Raw genomic sequence first — 14,930 nt, 5'->3', positions numbered from 1 at the left:
ACCTCTGAGAGGCAGCCATTGGCTTCAGGTGCTTAACTTCAGGTGATTCACATATGCAGCTAAGTTTGAGAAGTAGAAGACTGGAAGGATTTTTTTTTTTTTTTTTTTTTGAGATTTTATGTATTCATGAGAGACAGAGAGAGAGAGAGAGAGAGAGAGAGGCAGAGACACAGGCAGAGGGAGAAGCAGGCTCCATGCAGGGAGCCTGATGCGGGACTCAATCTCGGGACTCAAAGATCACACCCTGGGCTGAAGGCAGACGCTAAACCGGTGATCCACCCAGGGATTCCCTGACTGGAAGGATTTTAAAGGAGGCATGATGGGGTACCTAGAAGGAAGCATATATGAAACCTAAATCCTAGCTCAGCCCCGTGACAGCAAAATAGGCTTTGTGTCTCTAGCTGCCCTGCCAGCAAAGACTTCAGTCCTAAAAGTCCTTCTTTAGCTCCCCTTAGTTTTTTCAGCCACGATCACAGCAATGATGCCTCCCCACCCACTCCCAATGTCACAGTTCCATAGAGGCACTTAGCTCTTAATTCTTGGGCATGCAATAATTTCCCCCGGTGACACACAGTGCCTGGTAAATGGCATGAATTCCCATAGTCCATGAGTTCCCATGTTGAGGAACACCTTTTCAGGTTCTCTCCAACTCTATTGGCACCCTAGTCCCACAGGTAGTTTTTAGATCGGGCCTCAGGCCAAGGAAGGGCTAGGACAGTGAAGATGGTGCCAATTTTGTTTCTTCTCAATAAATCCCACTCGCTCTCTGAGAAAGCTGTGTCTCAGTACATCGCAGGGAATATAATCAATATTGTAATAGCTTTGGCAACAGATAAAATAAATAAACCATATCCTAAACTTTGATGCCTCAAAGTGCTCTCTCTGACCCCAACATCTGGGGCTGCAAAGGACACATAAACTTGTGAGGAGCGCCACCTGGCAGTATCTGGAGCCAATTACATTAGATGGATGGGGGAGGAGGAGACTCTAAGCCTGATCCACCTTCAGTGCTGGACTTGACCGGATCCTTGCGCCATCAGCAAACCTGTTTTTGGCCACAGTTATGAACACTTTAAGTTTAATATCTGTGGCTCGTCCAATCCTGTGGAAATGGCAGCCTTGCTCTGTGGGTACTGGCATGGACTCCAAAGTCAGGCCACCTCTGTGGATCTAGGGCAAGGTTCACAACCAGTTTGTTTTCTCATCTGTAAATGGTGCTAGAATACCGACGTCACAGGGCTGCTGGAGGATTAAATAAGTAAATATATTAAAGTATTGAGAACGGTGCCTGACACAGAGCCAGCACACTGTATTTGTATTAGCCAGTCTCGTGGGTTTTTTTCCCCCCTCCATAAAAATACTGGTTTATGATGAGAGATTAAGAGTCTTATAAACAAACGTTAAGATTTTCTTAAGAGAAAAGTAGGTTTCCCCATTAAAAGGATGAATATCCACATGTATTCGCAAAGGCATCACTTTCCTACCCATAAAATACTAGATTAGCATGGGATGGTCGTTCATATTTATCTAATCTACCAGGTATATTAGTACACCACCAGGAGTGTGAAGATGTTTCATAATTCCTGAAGAATTAAGTGATGGACATCTCATAGAGGGTGTCTATGATAGAAGTAGGACAAAAGTGAGTAAACTTTGCACTCTCAAGTTTTTTGTTTTTGTTTTTGTTTTTTGTTTTTTTTTTTTTTAAGAAAAATCTAGTCTTAACCTTTACTAATAGGAACCCTATTCACAGGGTAGTTCAAATTATCTGTAATAATCTAAGCCCCACAATCCTCATTAAAAAGAAGTTAGATTCTCTCAGTAGTCCATCTTCACTTTAGACTACATCTTTTTATTATTATTTGTCAATATTTGTTTGAACGGCTTTTATAAAGTTTTCTTCCCTATCTAACTCGTACAGTTGCTCTTTGGCTTCCCTTTTTATCTCTTTTGGAGACGAAATACATAAAACACCCAGCATGAAGCCCAGAGAAAGTACATTTCCAACAGTTACCTTTTCATAAAGCAAAGGGCTGAACAAAAAAGGCTCTACTCTCACGCAGAAACAAACAAACAAAAACCACCTCACCTTAAATTTTTGTTTGTTTGTGGTCAAAACTCTGGAAGCTAACTCCCCACCTGCGTGAGTCAGCAGGCAAGGCTTGGCTGTAGCTTTTAACTGAATGCATGAAGTTTCAGCACCAGGGCGCCTTCCCTGACTGAGCTGGCTCCCAGGTGTTGCTGGTAGGACCAACGTGCTACCTATAAAGAATAAGAAAGGTGAATATTTCCAACCTTAACTGGTCTTTAAAAAATATGTCTGAGACAAAAAGAATGTTACAATCTAGACTTTTTGTTACTGTAATATTTTGACCCAATGTCAGAATGTAGTCTTCAAATTTTCCAAGAGTTTTCTCACTTCTAAATAGTAGCGATCCCTTGGTTTGAAAGGTACTTAAGCCTTTGGTTTGAATCAAATGCCATTTCTCCCAGGGAGTTTTCCCTGATTGTTCCAGCAAGAAGGAAATATTCCTTCCACGAAAATGCCATTTTTTTTTGAAAATGCCAAAAATTTAATAAATTTAAATACTACCACATGTGCTTAAAGCACACATCTTTTAATCCTTTGATATTTTTCTTTTTTGCACTCATATCTCCTGCTCCCAAAGAAGATAAATAATTTTTAGTCATATTTATATCACTTGCTGAGCACTGAGCTCTTTGTCTATATATAATAGAGGTTCAGTATGTATTAGTTACATAAAAACTATGTTGAAATCATAAAACCACTACAAACATTTCATTATATTACAGCTGAAACCAATCCTCTGAGATATTTGTATACCTAACCTGAAGAAAATCACCTCATTAATTGGTTTACTGCAAGTCACACCTCACATTTCTTTGCTCCTACCCTATTCCCAGTATTCCTTTACTGCCAAAGTGTTGAAAACACATTAAGAATTAAAAAAGAAAAGAAAGAAACTATACTTTTATACAAAAATTTATAAAATAAAGAAGTAAAAGTGATGCATTCCAATTCTCCAATTCCACTATGGCAGTATGTATCTTTCCATATGTTTCCTTTTAAATTTCATTTTAATGTGGTAAGAATCTAAACGTGAGATCTACCTTCTTTTAAAAAAACTTATATATGTAAATTTATATAAGTGTATAAGTGTACCATATAATTTTGTTAGCTACAGGCACAATGTTATACAAGAGATCTCTAGAACTTCTTTATTATGTATAATTGAGACTCTATGGCCCTGGATTAACCTCTCCCCATTTCTGCCTTTTCCTGGCCCCTGGCAACTGCCATTTTCTTTTCTGATTCTGAGTCTATTTTTCTATTTTTGTTTTTTTAAGATTTTTATTTTTTTAAAGTAATCTCCACACCCAATGTGGTGCTCACCCCGAGATTGAGAGTCACACATTCCACCCACTCTGAGCCAGCCAGTCTCCCCTGAGTCTGTTTTAAAATAACACACCTCATTGCAAGTGGAACATCCAGTATTTATCTTTTCACGATTGGCTTTTCATGTAGTATGATGTCTGTACAGTTCATCCAATGTTGTCACATATGATAGGATTTTCTTCTTTTCAAAGGCTGAATAATATCCCCTGTGCATATATCCCCCAGTTTTCTTTATCCTTTCATACATAGACATTTAGGTTGTTTCCACATCTTAGCTTTTGTGAATAAGGCCACAATAAACATGAGAGTGCCAATACCTCTTCCAGAACTTCATTTTTAATTCTTTTGGATGAATACCTAGAAGCAGGATTGCTGGATCATATGGTAGTTCTATTATTAATTTTTGAGACATCTCCACATTATTTTCCATGACAGCTTCACCATTTTGTGTTCCCACCAATAGTGTACAACAGTACCAGTTTTTCCACATCCTCACCAATACTTTTTTTTTTTTTCACTTTTTAAAAATATATAATGGCCATCCTGACAAATGTGAGGTAATAACTCATTGTGGTTTTGATTTATGCTTCCCTGATGATGAGTGACATTGAGTGTCTTTCCATATACCTATTGGTCTTTTGTGTATCTTTTTTAGGGAAATGTTTATTTAAGTCTTTAGCCCATATTTTTTTATTGGGTAATTGGTTGTGGGTTTTTTTTTTTATAGGACTTCCTTGTATATTTTGGAAATTAACCCATTCTGATGTATGGCTTGTAAATATTTTCTCCTGTTTCCTATGTAGTGCAGAATCTTCTTAGTTTGATGTAGTCCCATTTGTCTATTGTTGCTTTTGGCTCTCGTTGCCTGTGCTTTTGGTGTCAAATCCATGAAATGCTTTCTTTCTTTCTTTCTTTCTTTCTTTCTTTCTTTCTTTCTTTCTTTCTTTCTTTCTTTCTTTCTTCTTTTCTTTCTTCTTTCTTTCTTTCTTTCTTTCTTTCTTTCTTTTCTTCTTTCTTTTTCTTTTCTTTCTTTCTTTCTTTTTTTTTTTCTTTCAGAGACAGAGAGTATGTACAAGTGCAAGCAGGAGGAGAGGAGAGGGGGAAAGAGAGAATCTTAAGCAGGCTCCATGCCCAGTGCAGAGCCTGATGTGGGGCTGTATCTCAGCACTCTGAGATTATAACCTGAGCTGACATTGAGTCGGATGCTTAACCAAATTACCCAAGTGCCCCCAAATCCATACTCTTTCTATGCCTTCATGTACACAGATACATTTTCAATACCTATAGCATGACCTCATTTTTTATAGGGAAAAATACATATATAACCTATTTTTAAATTATTTATAAACTATCTGTGGGAGCAAACATGTATTTCCCCTTAATATCATATAATGGATATCATATCATGCAGTGTATGCATATTGATCTGTTCTTTTTTTTTAATTTTTTTATTTATTTATGGTAGTCACACAGAGAGAGAGAGAGGCAGAGAGAGAAGCAGGCTCCATGCACCGGGAGCCCGACGTGGGATTCGATCCCGGGTCTCCAGGATCGCGCCCCGGGCCAAAGGCAGACACTAAACCGCTGCGCCACCCAGGGATCCCTGATCTGTTATTTCTAAAATGGCTATATAGTTATAAGAAGAGCTATTTTTAAAAAAGAAGAACTATTATTTTTAAGTATATATTCATGTAAGTCCTCTTTGTAATTTGTGATTAGATATTTTATGCATGTGTTCCAAGTTCTCTTTCCCAGATTGTCATTAAAAAAATAAAGTTACTTTATTTACTTTGCTGTATAAAAGTGTTTAATTTCTATTTAAATTTATTAATCTTTTCTTTAGTGGTGTCTAAGCTCTGAAGCATGCTTTAAAAAGCCTTTTCTAAGTAGTCTATTTTAAATTTCTATGTTACCAATTATCTCCTCTTATGATGTGCTTCATATTTTGGACACAATAATTGACCACATATTTAACAAATATGCTCCTTACTTGCTAAATAGATGTGGGGTACTCTAGAACAAAAACACATTCAAGAATAAAATAATATAAATAAATAAGGTTTAAAAAAAGCAATACAAAATGAAATAATAGTATAAATTTATGACTAGAGTGGGGAAAATACACACACACACACACACATCTGGAATACACATTGGTATAAGTTGTTAGGTAAAGATTCAACTTTGTCTTTTTTTTTTTTTTTTTTTTTCCAGATGGCTACCCCCAGTTGTTCCAAACCAGTTGTTGGATAATCTATCTTTTCCACACTGATAAGAAATGACAGACATATTTTTAAAACCAGGCTTTCAAACAATCTGTTTTTCAAATAAGTCCTCATCCAGTCCACTGCCTTTACCAATAAATAAGCTCTCACTCTGTCTTTAAGATTAATCTTTTCTTTGTGCTCCAATGCTAATAGCATATAGATGGCAGTTGTGACTGTGGAGACCATAGGGTATTCCTACTATCACCCCCTCAACAGGAGACAGGCCAGAGGAGAAGCTCTTTGAGTCGTCAGTCTCAGAAATCATGTCTGGTAGTGTAGTGCCCTGAGGATTGGTGTAATGTATTTTGGGATGGCTGGCCCACTCTTCATCTATGAGTTATCCACGAACTTCTTCATCTATGAATTAAGCTCAGTGTGTTTTGAGAGATGGTAAAGAAGTCTGCATCCCCAATAATGAGCGTGGCCAATGATTTCAGATACCAGTCACAGCATCACACCATAATAATAGCTGTCCTTCTGAAACATTGGAGCAATATTCATTTTATTGAGATAATGGAAAATTTCAACCTTTTACAAGTCAATAAGTGAGATGTAATGTAGTATGTGGACAAAAGAGAATGACTGGGAGGTAAAAGGCCCAGTTTCCTAGTCTGGACCTGACTCGTATAGTAGGCAATTAGTCAGGACCACCTCAATTTATTTGAATCTCAATTTTCTCCACCATCTATAGAAGGTAGTTGGACTATAAAATTTCTTGGTTTCTAATTAAAGGACTGTGGTTCAATAATAGTATGGTTCCTCTATTTTTTTCATGTAAAACTTATTTACAAAGAAGTTGAGTCCTTGCTATATGTGAAGAATTATTCTAGTCACTGATGAATAAGACATGGTTATTGTATTAAGTAGTTTATGTAAAGAGTTTGCTTGGAAGAGGGATGTGGGTTGGAGCAGCAGATCAGTATGACTTGAACTTAGAACATGCCAGTTTCCCCATTCCAAATTGGAATGCAGGATCTGTGATGTACCATATCTCTATTGTAAAGCTTATTCTAATAATCCTGGTTAGTGTTAAAGTCTTCTTCTAGGCTTGTGTACACACTGAATGTAGGTAGTAGCTCATATATCCTTTTTCCAGCGAAGGCAGTTAGTGTTGTTATAGATTTTTTTTTTTGGCAAGACCCTTACTTAAGACTAACTCCTAAACAATATTGTGAAGCTATACCTCAGTTACTAGGCTAGAAGCCATCCAAGGTGTAGAGGTTTCATGATCCCAATCTGGTGCTACCTATCTTTATATTAGTACAAGTCTACTGTGCTTTGTTGTTGTTGTTTGTTCTTGTAAATTCTCATCCCAGAAAAATCACAAATGCTACAGAAAGGACATATAATTAAAACAAGTGGATTAATAACTTCAGGAAGATGAGTTTTTACTAGGAGAAAGGAAAATGGATGAAAACCCTCTCAGTCCAGAATTTATTTTTACAAAAGTTCAAGATACGAAAACACCCAACATCCTGCTGGAGATAAGTGGGGAAGAAGAATTAGTAGGAACCATAAAAGTTAGAAGAGAATTAGCGAAATAGTGTGGGTAATGGAGACCCATGGATGGTTGTCAGTGCTGGAGCATGGCAGGGTAAGAACAGGAATAAGGTATGAGGAACTTCATGGGAGGGTGAGACTGGCTAGACTCCAAGCAAGAGCTATTAAGTTTGTACTTTCTGGCAGACAGTGAGCAGGTGGTGGGCCATGACTAGTACTGTCTCATGAGCATATGGCAATGCAAATTTATAGGTTAAGGCACTCATAATCTCAGTGGTCATGGTCCACAGTCTCTATACATTTATTTTTTCTTAGGTCTAAAAATGTCTGCACATTGGATATCTGTTCAGTAAGAACTAATAGGGGGTTTAAGAAGACCTACTTTAAAGAGTGAAAATAAGTGAACAAAATTATATTTATACTAAAGTGCAATTTTTTTCCATCCAGTCCATAGTGTTGTGGACTCTTGAGGCAACTTCAAACAAGAAGGATGTTTTACGTGGTTTTTATGATGGCAGAGAGGTGAGTATCTTGGTCCTGTAGGGCAGAGCAATAAATATAACTCTGGTAATCCTTTGTGCATTTAAAGTCAGGGAATATTTCAATGGACTCGTTCTTTTGTTGGGGTGAATAAAATTAGATAAAAGCTCACAGTACCTGATTAAGGAGCAAAAAAAGATTTTAGGCTTTGGTCAAGCACGTTAAAAGGGCCTAATGAGAGAGGGAATATATATTACAATTTTCTGCCTTCAATTTCTCAACTAGATTCCATTAGTGGGGTTTTCTAAAAGATCTGGACCATATTTCCAATTCAGATATTATTAGAAATTATCATAACTTAAATCTTTGTACTGGCTTATACCAAATTACCTAACCTTCCATCCTAAAATCAACGTACTTAAATGTTTTCCCGGTGCTACACACACACACACACACACACACACACACACACACACAATAGCCCATTCTTGGAAGGAGAACTCTGTCAGGAGCAAGTACCCTCAGCATGTGGCTTGCACAGTGAGAATTCCTTAAAAGTTTGGGGTTGATGATGAACCCAGTGTACAAGGATTCCACATTAAGTCATAATTGGCTTTGTGTTGGGAGACTATATGTCAATTGGTAAAATCAGGCACAGAGGAGAGTAAGAGTTTCTTGTATCAACAACATAGCAACTGATCACCCACCTGTTACTCAAAGCAATAGAAACCTCAGGGAGGACTTCTCTAATCCCAGAATAGAGGCATGACCTTGCCTTGATGTCCTTCTTTGTGAAAATGTCTACATCAGATTTGATGGAGAATCTCAGGGAAGAACTGACCTGTTTCATCTGCTTGGACTATTTCACCAGCCCTGTGACCACTGAGTGTGGGCACAGCTTTTGTCTCCTGTGTCTCCTGAGGAGCTGGGAGGAGCATAACACTCCTTTGTCTTGTCCCGAGTGCTGGAGGACCTTGGAGAGCCCACACTTCCAGCCCAATGAGCGTTTGGGGAGGTTGGCTGGCATCGGCAAGCAGCTCCGATCCCAGGTGCTGCAGAGTGAGGGTGAACTAGATGCCTCTGGGAGAATGCTGGCAGGCACTAAGGTGTCCTCTGATGATGAGCAGGGTGTAAATGCTTTCTCAAGTCAATGTCATGGAATAAACAGATTGCATCCCTCCAGTGAGGCTGAGGAGCGTCACAAAGTAAGATTGGCTGCTCAATATAAACCACAGAATACAATTCATGTTCCATCACTTATTCCCATAATATTCTCTATTGGTGACAACCATGGGTGGTGGTCTCCAGGCACTGGACCACAAACTTGGCGTGGATCCTGCTTCACCCTTTGTGTTAGATCCTGTTCATCTTGTTTTTATTGGTCCTCAAGGTTTCTTCACAAGCTGGTGCTCTGCTCATCTGCCACAGAGAATTTGTTTCTATTTCAGGAGAAACTCAAGGAAATCCTAAATCTTTTGCATAAAAAGAGAAAGGAAACTCAGGTTATATTAACCCATGAGAAGGAGAGAGTAATACTGTGCAAGGTCAGTATCTGTCTCACTTTTGGGTTTTGTAGATTATACTATGAGAGGGGCTAAAGGGATACTTAGTGAAATACCAGGGGAAATACCAAGGCAAATTTTTCTAATCACAATCCTACAATATGCAATGTCCTTATTTTGGGCTTCCTACTCTGCTTGTCCACGTGGTTATCCCAAGACTCAGTTCAAACAATTCCCCCATCCCCAGGCCTGCTTTCTTCCCCGCCCCATTCATAGTCCACCTCTGAAATTTGATGGCCACCTCTATTATGGCTCTGATTATAATTATTTAAAATTATAAGTTATAGACAACATAGGATGAAAATCTACAAAAAAGGAATATTTCAAATGCTTTGCAGAAAAAACAGAATGCAAATAAAAATATAAAGACAATGGGAATGGGAAATAAAGACCAAATAATAGTTTGGATTAGTACACCTGCACTAATGCTTGAGTTAGTCACAAATTGGAACTTGAGGGTCTAACAAAGAGCTAAATGTGTAGATATTTTAAAAAATATGTGTGTCCATCTGATTGTCCCAATAAACTGAGTTCTTAAAGGGAGTATATGTGATGTGCATCTCTGTTTCTAGGGTGTGATTCAGTGCCGAATTTCATTGGATATTTATTGAATAACTGGACACATACTTTTTTCATATTTTTGTCCTTACTTTATTTATTTTTTATCATGATGTGGATCCCCACCTGTCATAGTTGTTTATTTTTATTTTTTTCCCCACTAGAATGACAGCCTTCTGGGAATAGAAATTTTGATTTTGTGTACTACTCTGTCTATAGCGTACATACCTTCTAAAGTATCACAGTATCTACCCAGTTACTTAATGGGAAATATGTTGTGTGTCAGGCTTCAAGACTTGTCGCAGAGGAACTCTAGGACTGTAAGGATTAAAAATCTATGTGCTAACTTTATTATATCATTTCTGTATGTATGTGTGCATGCATGTGTGTGGGTTGATGGCAGGAAGAGACGAAGGCCTGTAAACAGGTTGTTGTGTCAGAATATGCAAAAATGCACCAGTTTTTGAAGGAGGAGGAGCAGCTGCAGCTCCAGTTACTGGAAAAGGAAGAAAGAGAGAACATGAAGAAACTAAGGGATAATGAGATCAAGCTGACCCAACAAATAAGAAGCCTGAGCAAAATGATTGAACAGATAGAGTCTACGTGTCAGAGCTCCATTATAGAATCTTTTGAGGTAAGAATATTGGGAAAATCAATGGGATAACAACAACAACACTGTAGTAACCCATAATATTTCAAGCCATGCAAAATAAGTTTTTCTTTATTTACCTGAGAAACTAAGTTCTGGCCCCAAAATAATCTTCCTGAAGAATTAATATTCTATAGTATAAATAAAGTCTTAAAGTGGCAGAGGAAAAAATACAAACAAAAACCAGTAGAATACCTAACCAAACCAATCCTGATGATGACTCCAATTTCTGCTGTGCCTGTCGGTCTGCAACTTCAGCTTTGTCAATTATTTTACGTTTAATGAGCATTTACTATGTGCTGCTGGCACATTACATTTCACCTTCACAAAGAGCTGGTGAAGTTATTTACATATACACCTGTATATGCACTACAGGTGATTGTTCTTTATGGTGTGGGTTTATCGTAGCACTTGTTTCATAATTCAGACTTGTGGTAATTTGTCTGTCAAGTAGCTAATAGGTGATCTGAACGAGGAATTCAGTTCCGTGCCTGTATTTTTCACCATCCTTGTTCTGTGGCCTTCCTGGGCTACTATTGCATTTTCTGGGGCCTGTGGGAGCCACGTGGAGCTTTGGTTCTTCTCCTAGATTGGCTCCACAGAATGCTGCTATTTGACTTGGTGAGTTTCCAGCAACACACTCCACCTGCACACAGGGTGCACCTCAGCACTCCCAGAGCCACTTCCTGTTTCTGAGCCTTGACTTCCCGAGGTTGGATAGGAAGATCAGTACTTGGGCTCCTTTGTCAGTATCGGGTTCTCCTGATGAAGTGATGACATGAGGAATGGACAAAGTAGTCTAGTCATTGTGAGAACCCTCTCCCGTTCACAGGAACCCACCCCTGGAGGAAGCTAGGGATGTTTTCCTACCACACGCTTGGCCCACTCAAGGTGTTCTAGAGCCATGGAAAGGGGATTCTGTGAGATTACCAAGGACTAGATTTTGTCTTTGGATTCCGTCTTTGCTAGAGGTCAAAGTGCACAGATACTAACCCTCTTTCTTTTACACCCTCAGGATATGAAAGGAACACTGGAAAGGTAGGTTTGCATTCTGTGTTGTAGATAAAGGGGTCCTACTGCTGACATAAGGTGGTCACCGTGGGGATGAGGGTGTCCATGCTGTTGGGGTAAAATGAGCTGGACTCTCATGTTGGAGCAGGTCACGTGGTCTGTGCAGGGGAGACAGAGTGACTGTTTTTGCCCTCTTGTAGGAGTGAGCCACTCTTGCTTCAGTGTCCAGAGGCCACCACCACGGGACTGACTCTGTGCCGCATCACTGGAATGAGGGAGATGCTAAAAAAATTCAGCAGTAAGTCAGCCCGATTTGTCAAACCTCCAGCGATTTGTGGAGTTAACTTCAGGGTATACTAAGGAACGCAAAACTGAGCTTTTAGGCAGTTTCCTCTGACATAGAATATTCGCCATCTGGGTGCCAGGCTCTCAGCAAAGGCACCCTGAGTCAGCACGAAACCTCAGGGAGGGCTGGGGGCACAGAGCCCTCTGTTCTGGAGCAGTCTGGAGCAGACTTGACTGATGTTTCATCTGCCTTTGCTTCCTCTCTAAGGGATCCTGGCTCTTCGTTTGTTTGTTTTATTGTTCTGTTTTGTCCATTTCATCCCCTTGCATACACACACACACACACACATCCTCAGGGGGTTCTGCATTTCTGCCTCTGTTCTTGTCAGCATAAAAGCTACTTAAGTCCTAAGCTTACTTTTAAGTCCTAATGAGGCAACATTCAAGCTATCTTTTTTATCTTTAAAACATTTTTTAAAGATTTATTTGAGAGAGAGAGAGAGAGAGAGAGCAGGAGGGGGTAGGAGCAGAGGGAGAAAGAGAATCTCAAGCAGGTTCCATGCCCAGCATGGAGCCAGAGGCAGAGCTTGATCACAAGACCCTGAGATCATGACCTGAATCTAAACTGAGAGTTGGATGCTTAACCAACTGTGCTGCCCAGGCACCCCTCAAACTATTTTTTTTAGAATGCTCTAGATATTTAGGCTTGCTAAGACCAAGAGAGGTTAGCTTTCATTTTCAACTTTTACCTTGTTGGCGATCTGACCTTCAGAAGAAGGTCTAATGGGCTTCGATTCAGTACATATTTGATAATTGCCCACTAAATGCCCTGCACTGTGATGTTCAGCTCTGAGCTTTTCTACAGTGATGGATTAGACAAGTTTGCCTTTGCTTTTATAGAACTTTCCGTGGAATTGAGACAGACATTCATCTCAAATAATGAGTGATGATTAGGATTTGATCTATAAATAAAAGTATGAAATTATGTAATAGGGGCACTTAATTTTGTCTCGGTGGTCAGTGATGGTTGGAGGCCTCTCTTGTGACCTCTCAGAATATGGCACTGGTCACAGGTGGTCTCACTAACTCATATGAGGCTGTTTCTAAGCCTGACATAATGGGGATGCCTGGGTAGCTCAGTCAGTTAAGTATCTGCCTTTGGTTCAGGCCATGGGATTGAGCCCCACATTGGGCTCCCTGCTTGGTGAGGACCCTGCTTCTCCCTTTCCCTCTGCAGCTGTTCCTGACTGCACTCTCTTTCCCCCTCTCTCTGTCAAATAAATAGATAAAATCTTAAAAAAAAAAAAAAAAAAAAAAAAAGCCTGACATAATGAAACATGCTGATCGGGAACTGCTGTTCAAACACTCAGTGACTTTGTAATCTTGGTCAAGTTCCCTAACTTCTGTGAGCCTCAGTTTCCACTTTTATAAAGATGTGGGCGGGGGAAGTGCCATGATTAAATGAGATCATGTACAGAAAATGCTTGGCACCTAAGTAGAAGTTCAGAAAAGGTGAGTGCCTCTGTCTCTCTCTCCCCCCAGCTGGAGAACCACAACCAACACTGGCTCAAGTGAATACAAATGACAGAGTATGCCCTGTGTGGCTAATTAGCTCTGAATTTTAAACCTATGCTGTAAACAGAACAACTTCCATGCCGTTACATCAGAGATTCCTCTCGCTTCTCAGGCAGGCTAAACATCACCATCCCCATGACTCACTTCTGTGTCTTTTTAGAAATTTTCTCTTAGTATTTGCGAAATAGTGCAGGAAGGGCTCAGAGATTCTGTCCTGGGTGAAATACAAATCCTCACCATAATCACCTAGATTATATTTTTAACATAGGGTTGGAAACTAAGAATTTAATTTAGCTTCCACATATTTAAGAGGGTTTTCCAGAATGCAAGGGAGGATTCATTCTTTTCTCCTCTTGCAGCGGACATAACTCTGGACCCAGCTACAGCCAATGCCTACCTTGTCTTGTCTGAGGATCTGAAGAGTGTGAGACACGGAGGAATCCGACAGCACTTACCTGACAATCCAGAACGATTTGACCAGTCTGCAACTGTGCTGGGCGCTCAGATCTTCACCTGTGGGAGACACTACTGGGAGGTGGAGGTGGGCAACAAGACGGAGTGGGAAGTTGGCATCTGCAAGGACTCAGTGAGCAGAAAGGGCAATCTCCCAAAGCCACCAGGGGACCTCTTCTCACTTATAGGCTTAAAAATTGGAGATGATTATAGTCTTTGGGTCTCATCACCTTTAAAAGGTCAACATGTCAGAGAGCCTGTGCATAAGGTTGGTGTTTTCTTAGACTATGAGTCTGGGCATATAGCATTCTACAATGTGACAGATGAGTCCCTCATCTACAGTTTCCCTCCCACCTCTTTCCAAGAGGCTCTCAGGCCTATCTTCTCCCCTTGCCTCCCAAATGAAGGGACGAACACAGGCCCTCTTATCATCTGTTCACCGAATAGTTATATTTGAGGGAGATGCCCCGAGCCTTCACTAAGGATGAGGTCTAAGAGCAATAGATGATTATTAATTAAGGTGATTAATGCATCAACACTATTAACATTGGACTATCTGAAAGGAAAGCCTCCCCAAAGAGTTTCCATTAACTTGAGCCACAATCAACAGCCAAATGGGACAACCAACTTTCAACACCATAGAAGGCTGATCATATCCTGTCTTTAACCAAATTCATTATTTAGACTGTCCCACCTATATGATGGTCACTAAAACTGTAGAGATAGAACTTGCCCCTATTATCCCCGACCCCACTGTCATAGGCCAGTTTTATAAATATATGTCATGTTTTTGAGTGTATTTATTTATTTGACTCTAAAGAACTCTGCTAATTTGAATGTGTCTTTGTTCTATGTGTAGAGCTGTGCAATCTGGGGCAATCCTAACTCCTCTGGGGCTGGGGCTGGGTTTCAGAGGGAGCAGATGCCTGGGTTCTCCTTTTTAAGGGCTCATGAGGGATATTAATAACTCAGTGCCACTGAAAAGTTGCTTTTCTTCCCCTCCCATGGTGCCTGGAGTATCTGTACTCAGGAAGGCTTATGTGTTCAGAAAGCTGCAATATTGGTGTGGGTATCATCGTATCATTCACGTTACCATAACCACAAGAGGCTGGAACCTTTTGTGAGTATGTTCAAAGATCACAGATCAAAGTCTCTATTCAATAAATGTATTG

The 14,930-nt window shown here is 39.8% G+C and overlaps 1 protein-coding gene across 9 annotated transcripts in view; it reads left to right on the top strand.

Moving 5' to 3' along the window:
* Positions 1 to 14,595, top strand: part of TRIML1 (tripartite motif family like 1) — a 30,225-nt gene extending 15,630 nt beyond the window's left edge. For 3 of the 9 annotated variants that reach the window (XM_025471722.3, XM_049094905.1, XM_025471721.3), the window contains 6 exons: positions 7,633 to 7,707; positions 9,114 to 9,209; positions 10,189 to 10,419; positions 11,450 to 11,472; positions 11,646 to 11,743; positions 13,665 to 14,595. In XM_025471722.3, coding sequence (XP_025327507.1) covers positions 7,633 to 7,707; positions 9,114 to 9,209; positions 10,189 to 10,419; positions 11,450 to 11,472; positions 11,646 to 11,743; positions 13,665 to 14,215 — 1,074 coding nt within the window. In that variant the 3' untranslated portion in view covers positions 14,216 to 14,595. Of the gene's footprint in view, positions 1 to 6,566; positions 6,708 to 7,632; positions 7,708 to 8,288; positions 8,871 to 9,113; positions 9,210 to 10,188; positions 10,420 to 11,449; positions 11,473 to 11,645; positions 11,744 to 13,664 lie in introns of those variants that run through there. The other 6 variants (XM_049094906.1, XM_035699993.1, XM_049094904.1 and 3 more) reach the window with 6 other exon arrangements.
* Positions 14,596 to 14,930: the final 335 nt, after the last annotated feature.

Source organism: Canis lupus, chromosome 16 (assembly GCF_003254725.2).
Source record: "Canis lupus dingo isolate Sandy chromosome 16, ASM325472v2, whole genome shotgun sequence".
Lineage (NCBI taxonomy): Eukaryota > Metazoa > Chordata > Mammalia > Carnivora > Canidae > Canis > Canis lupus.
This window is presented reverse-complemented; position numbering and strand designations above follow the sequence as displayed.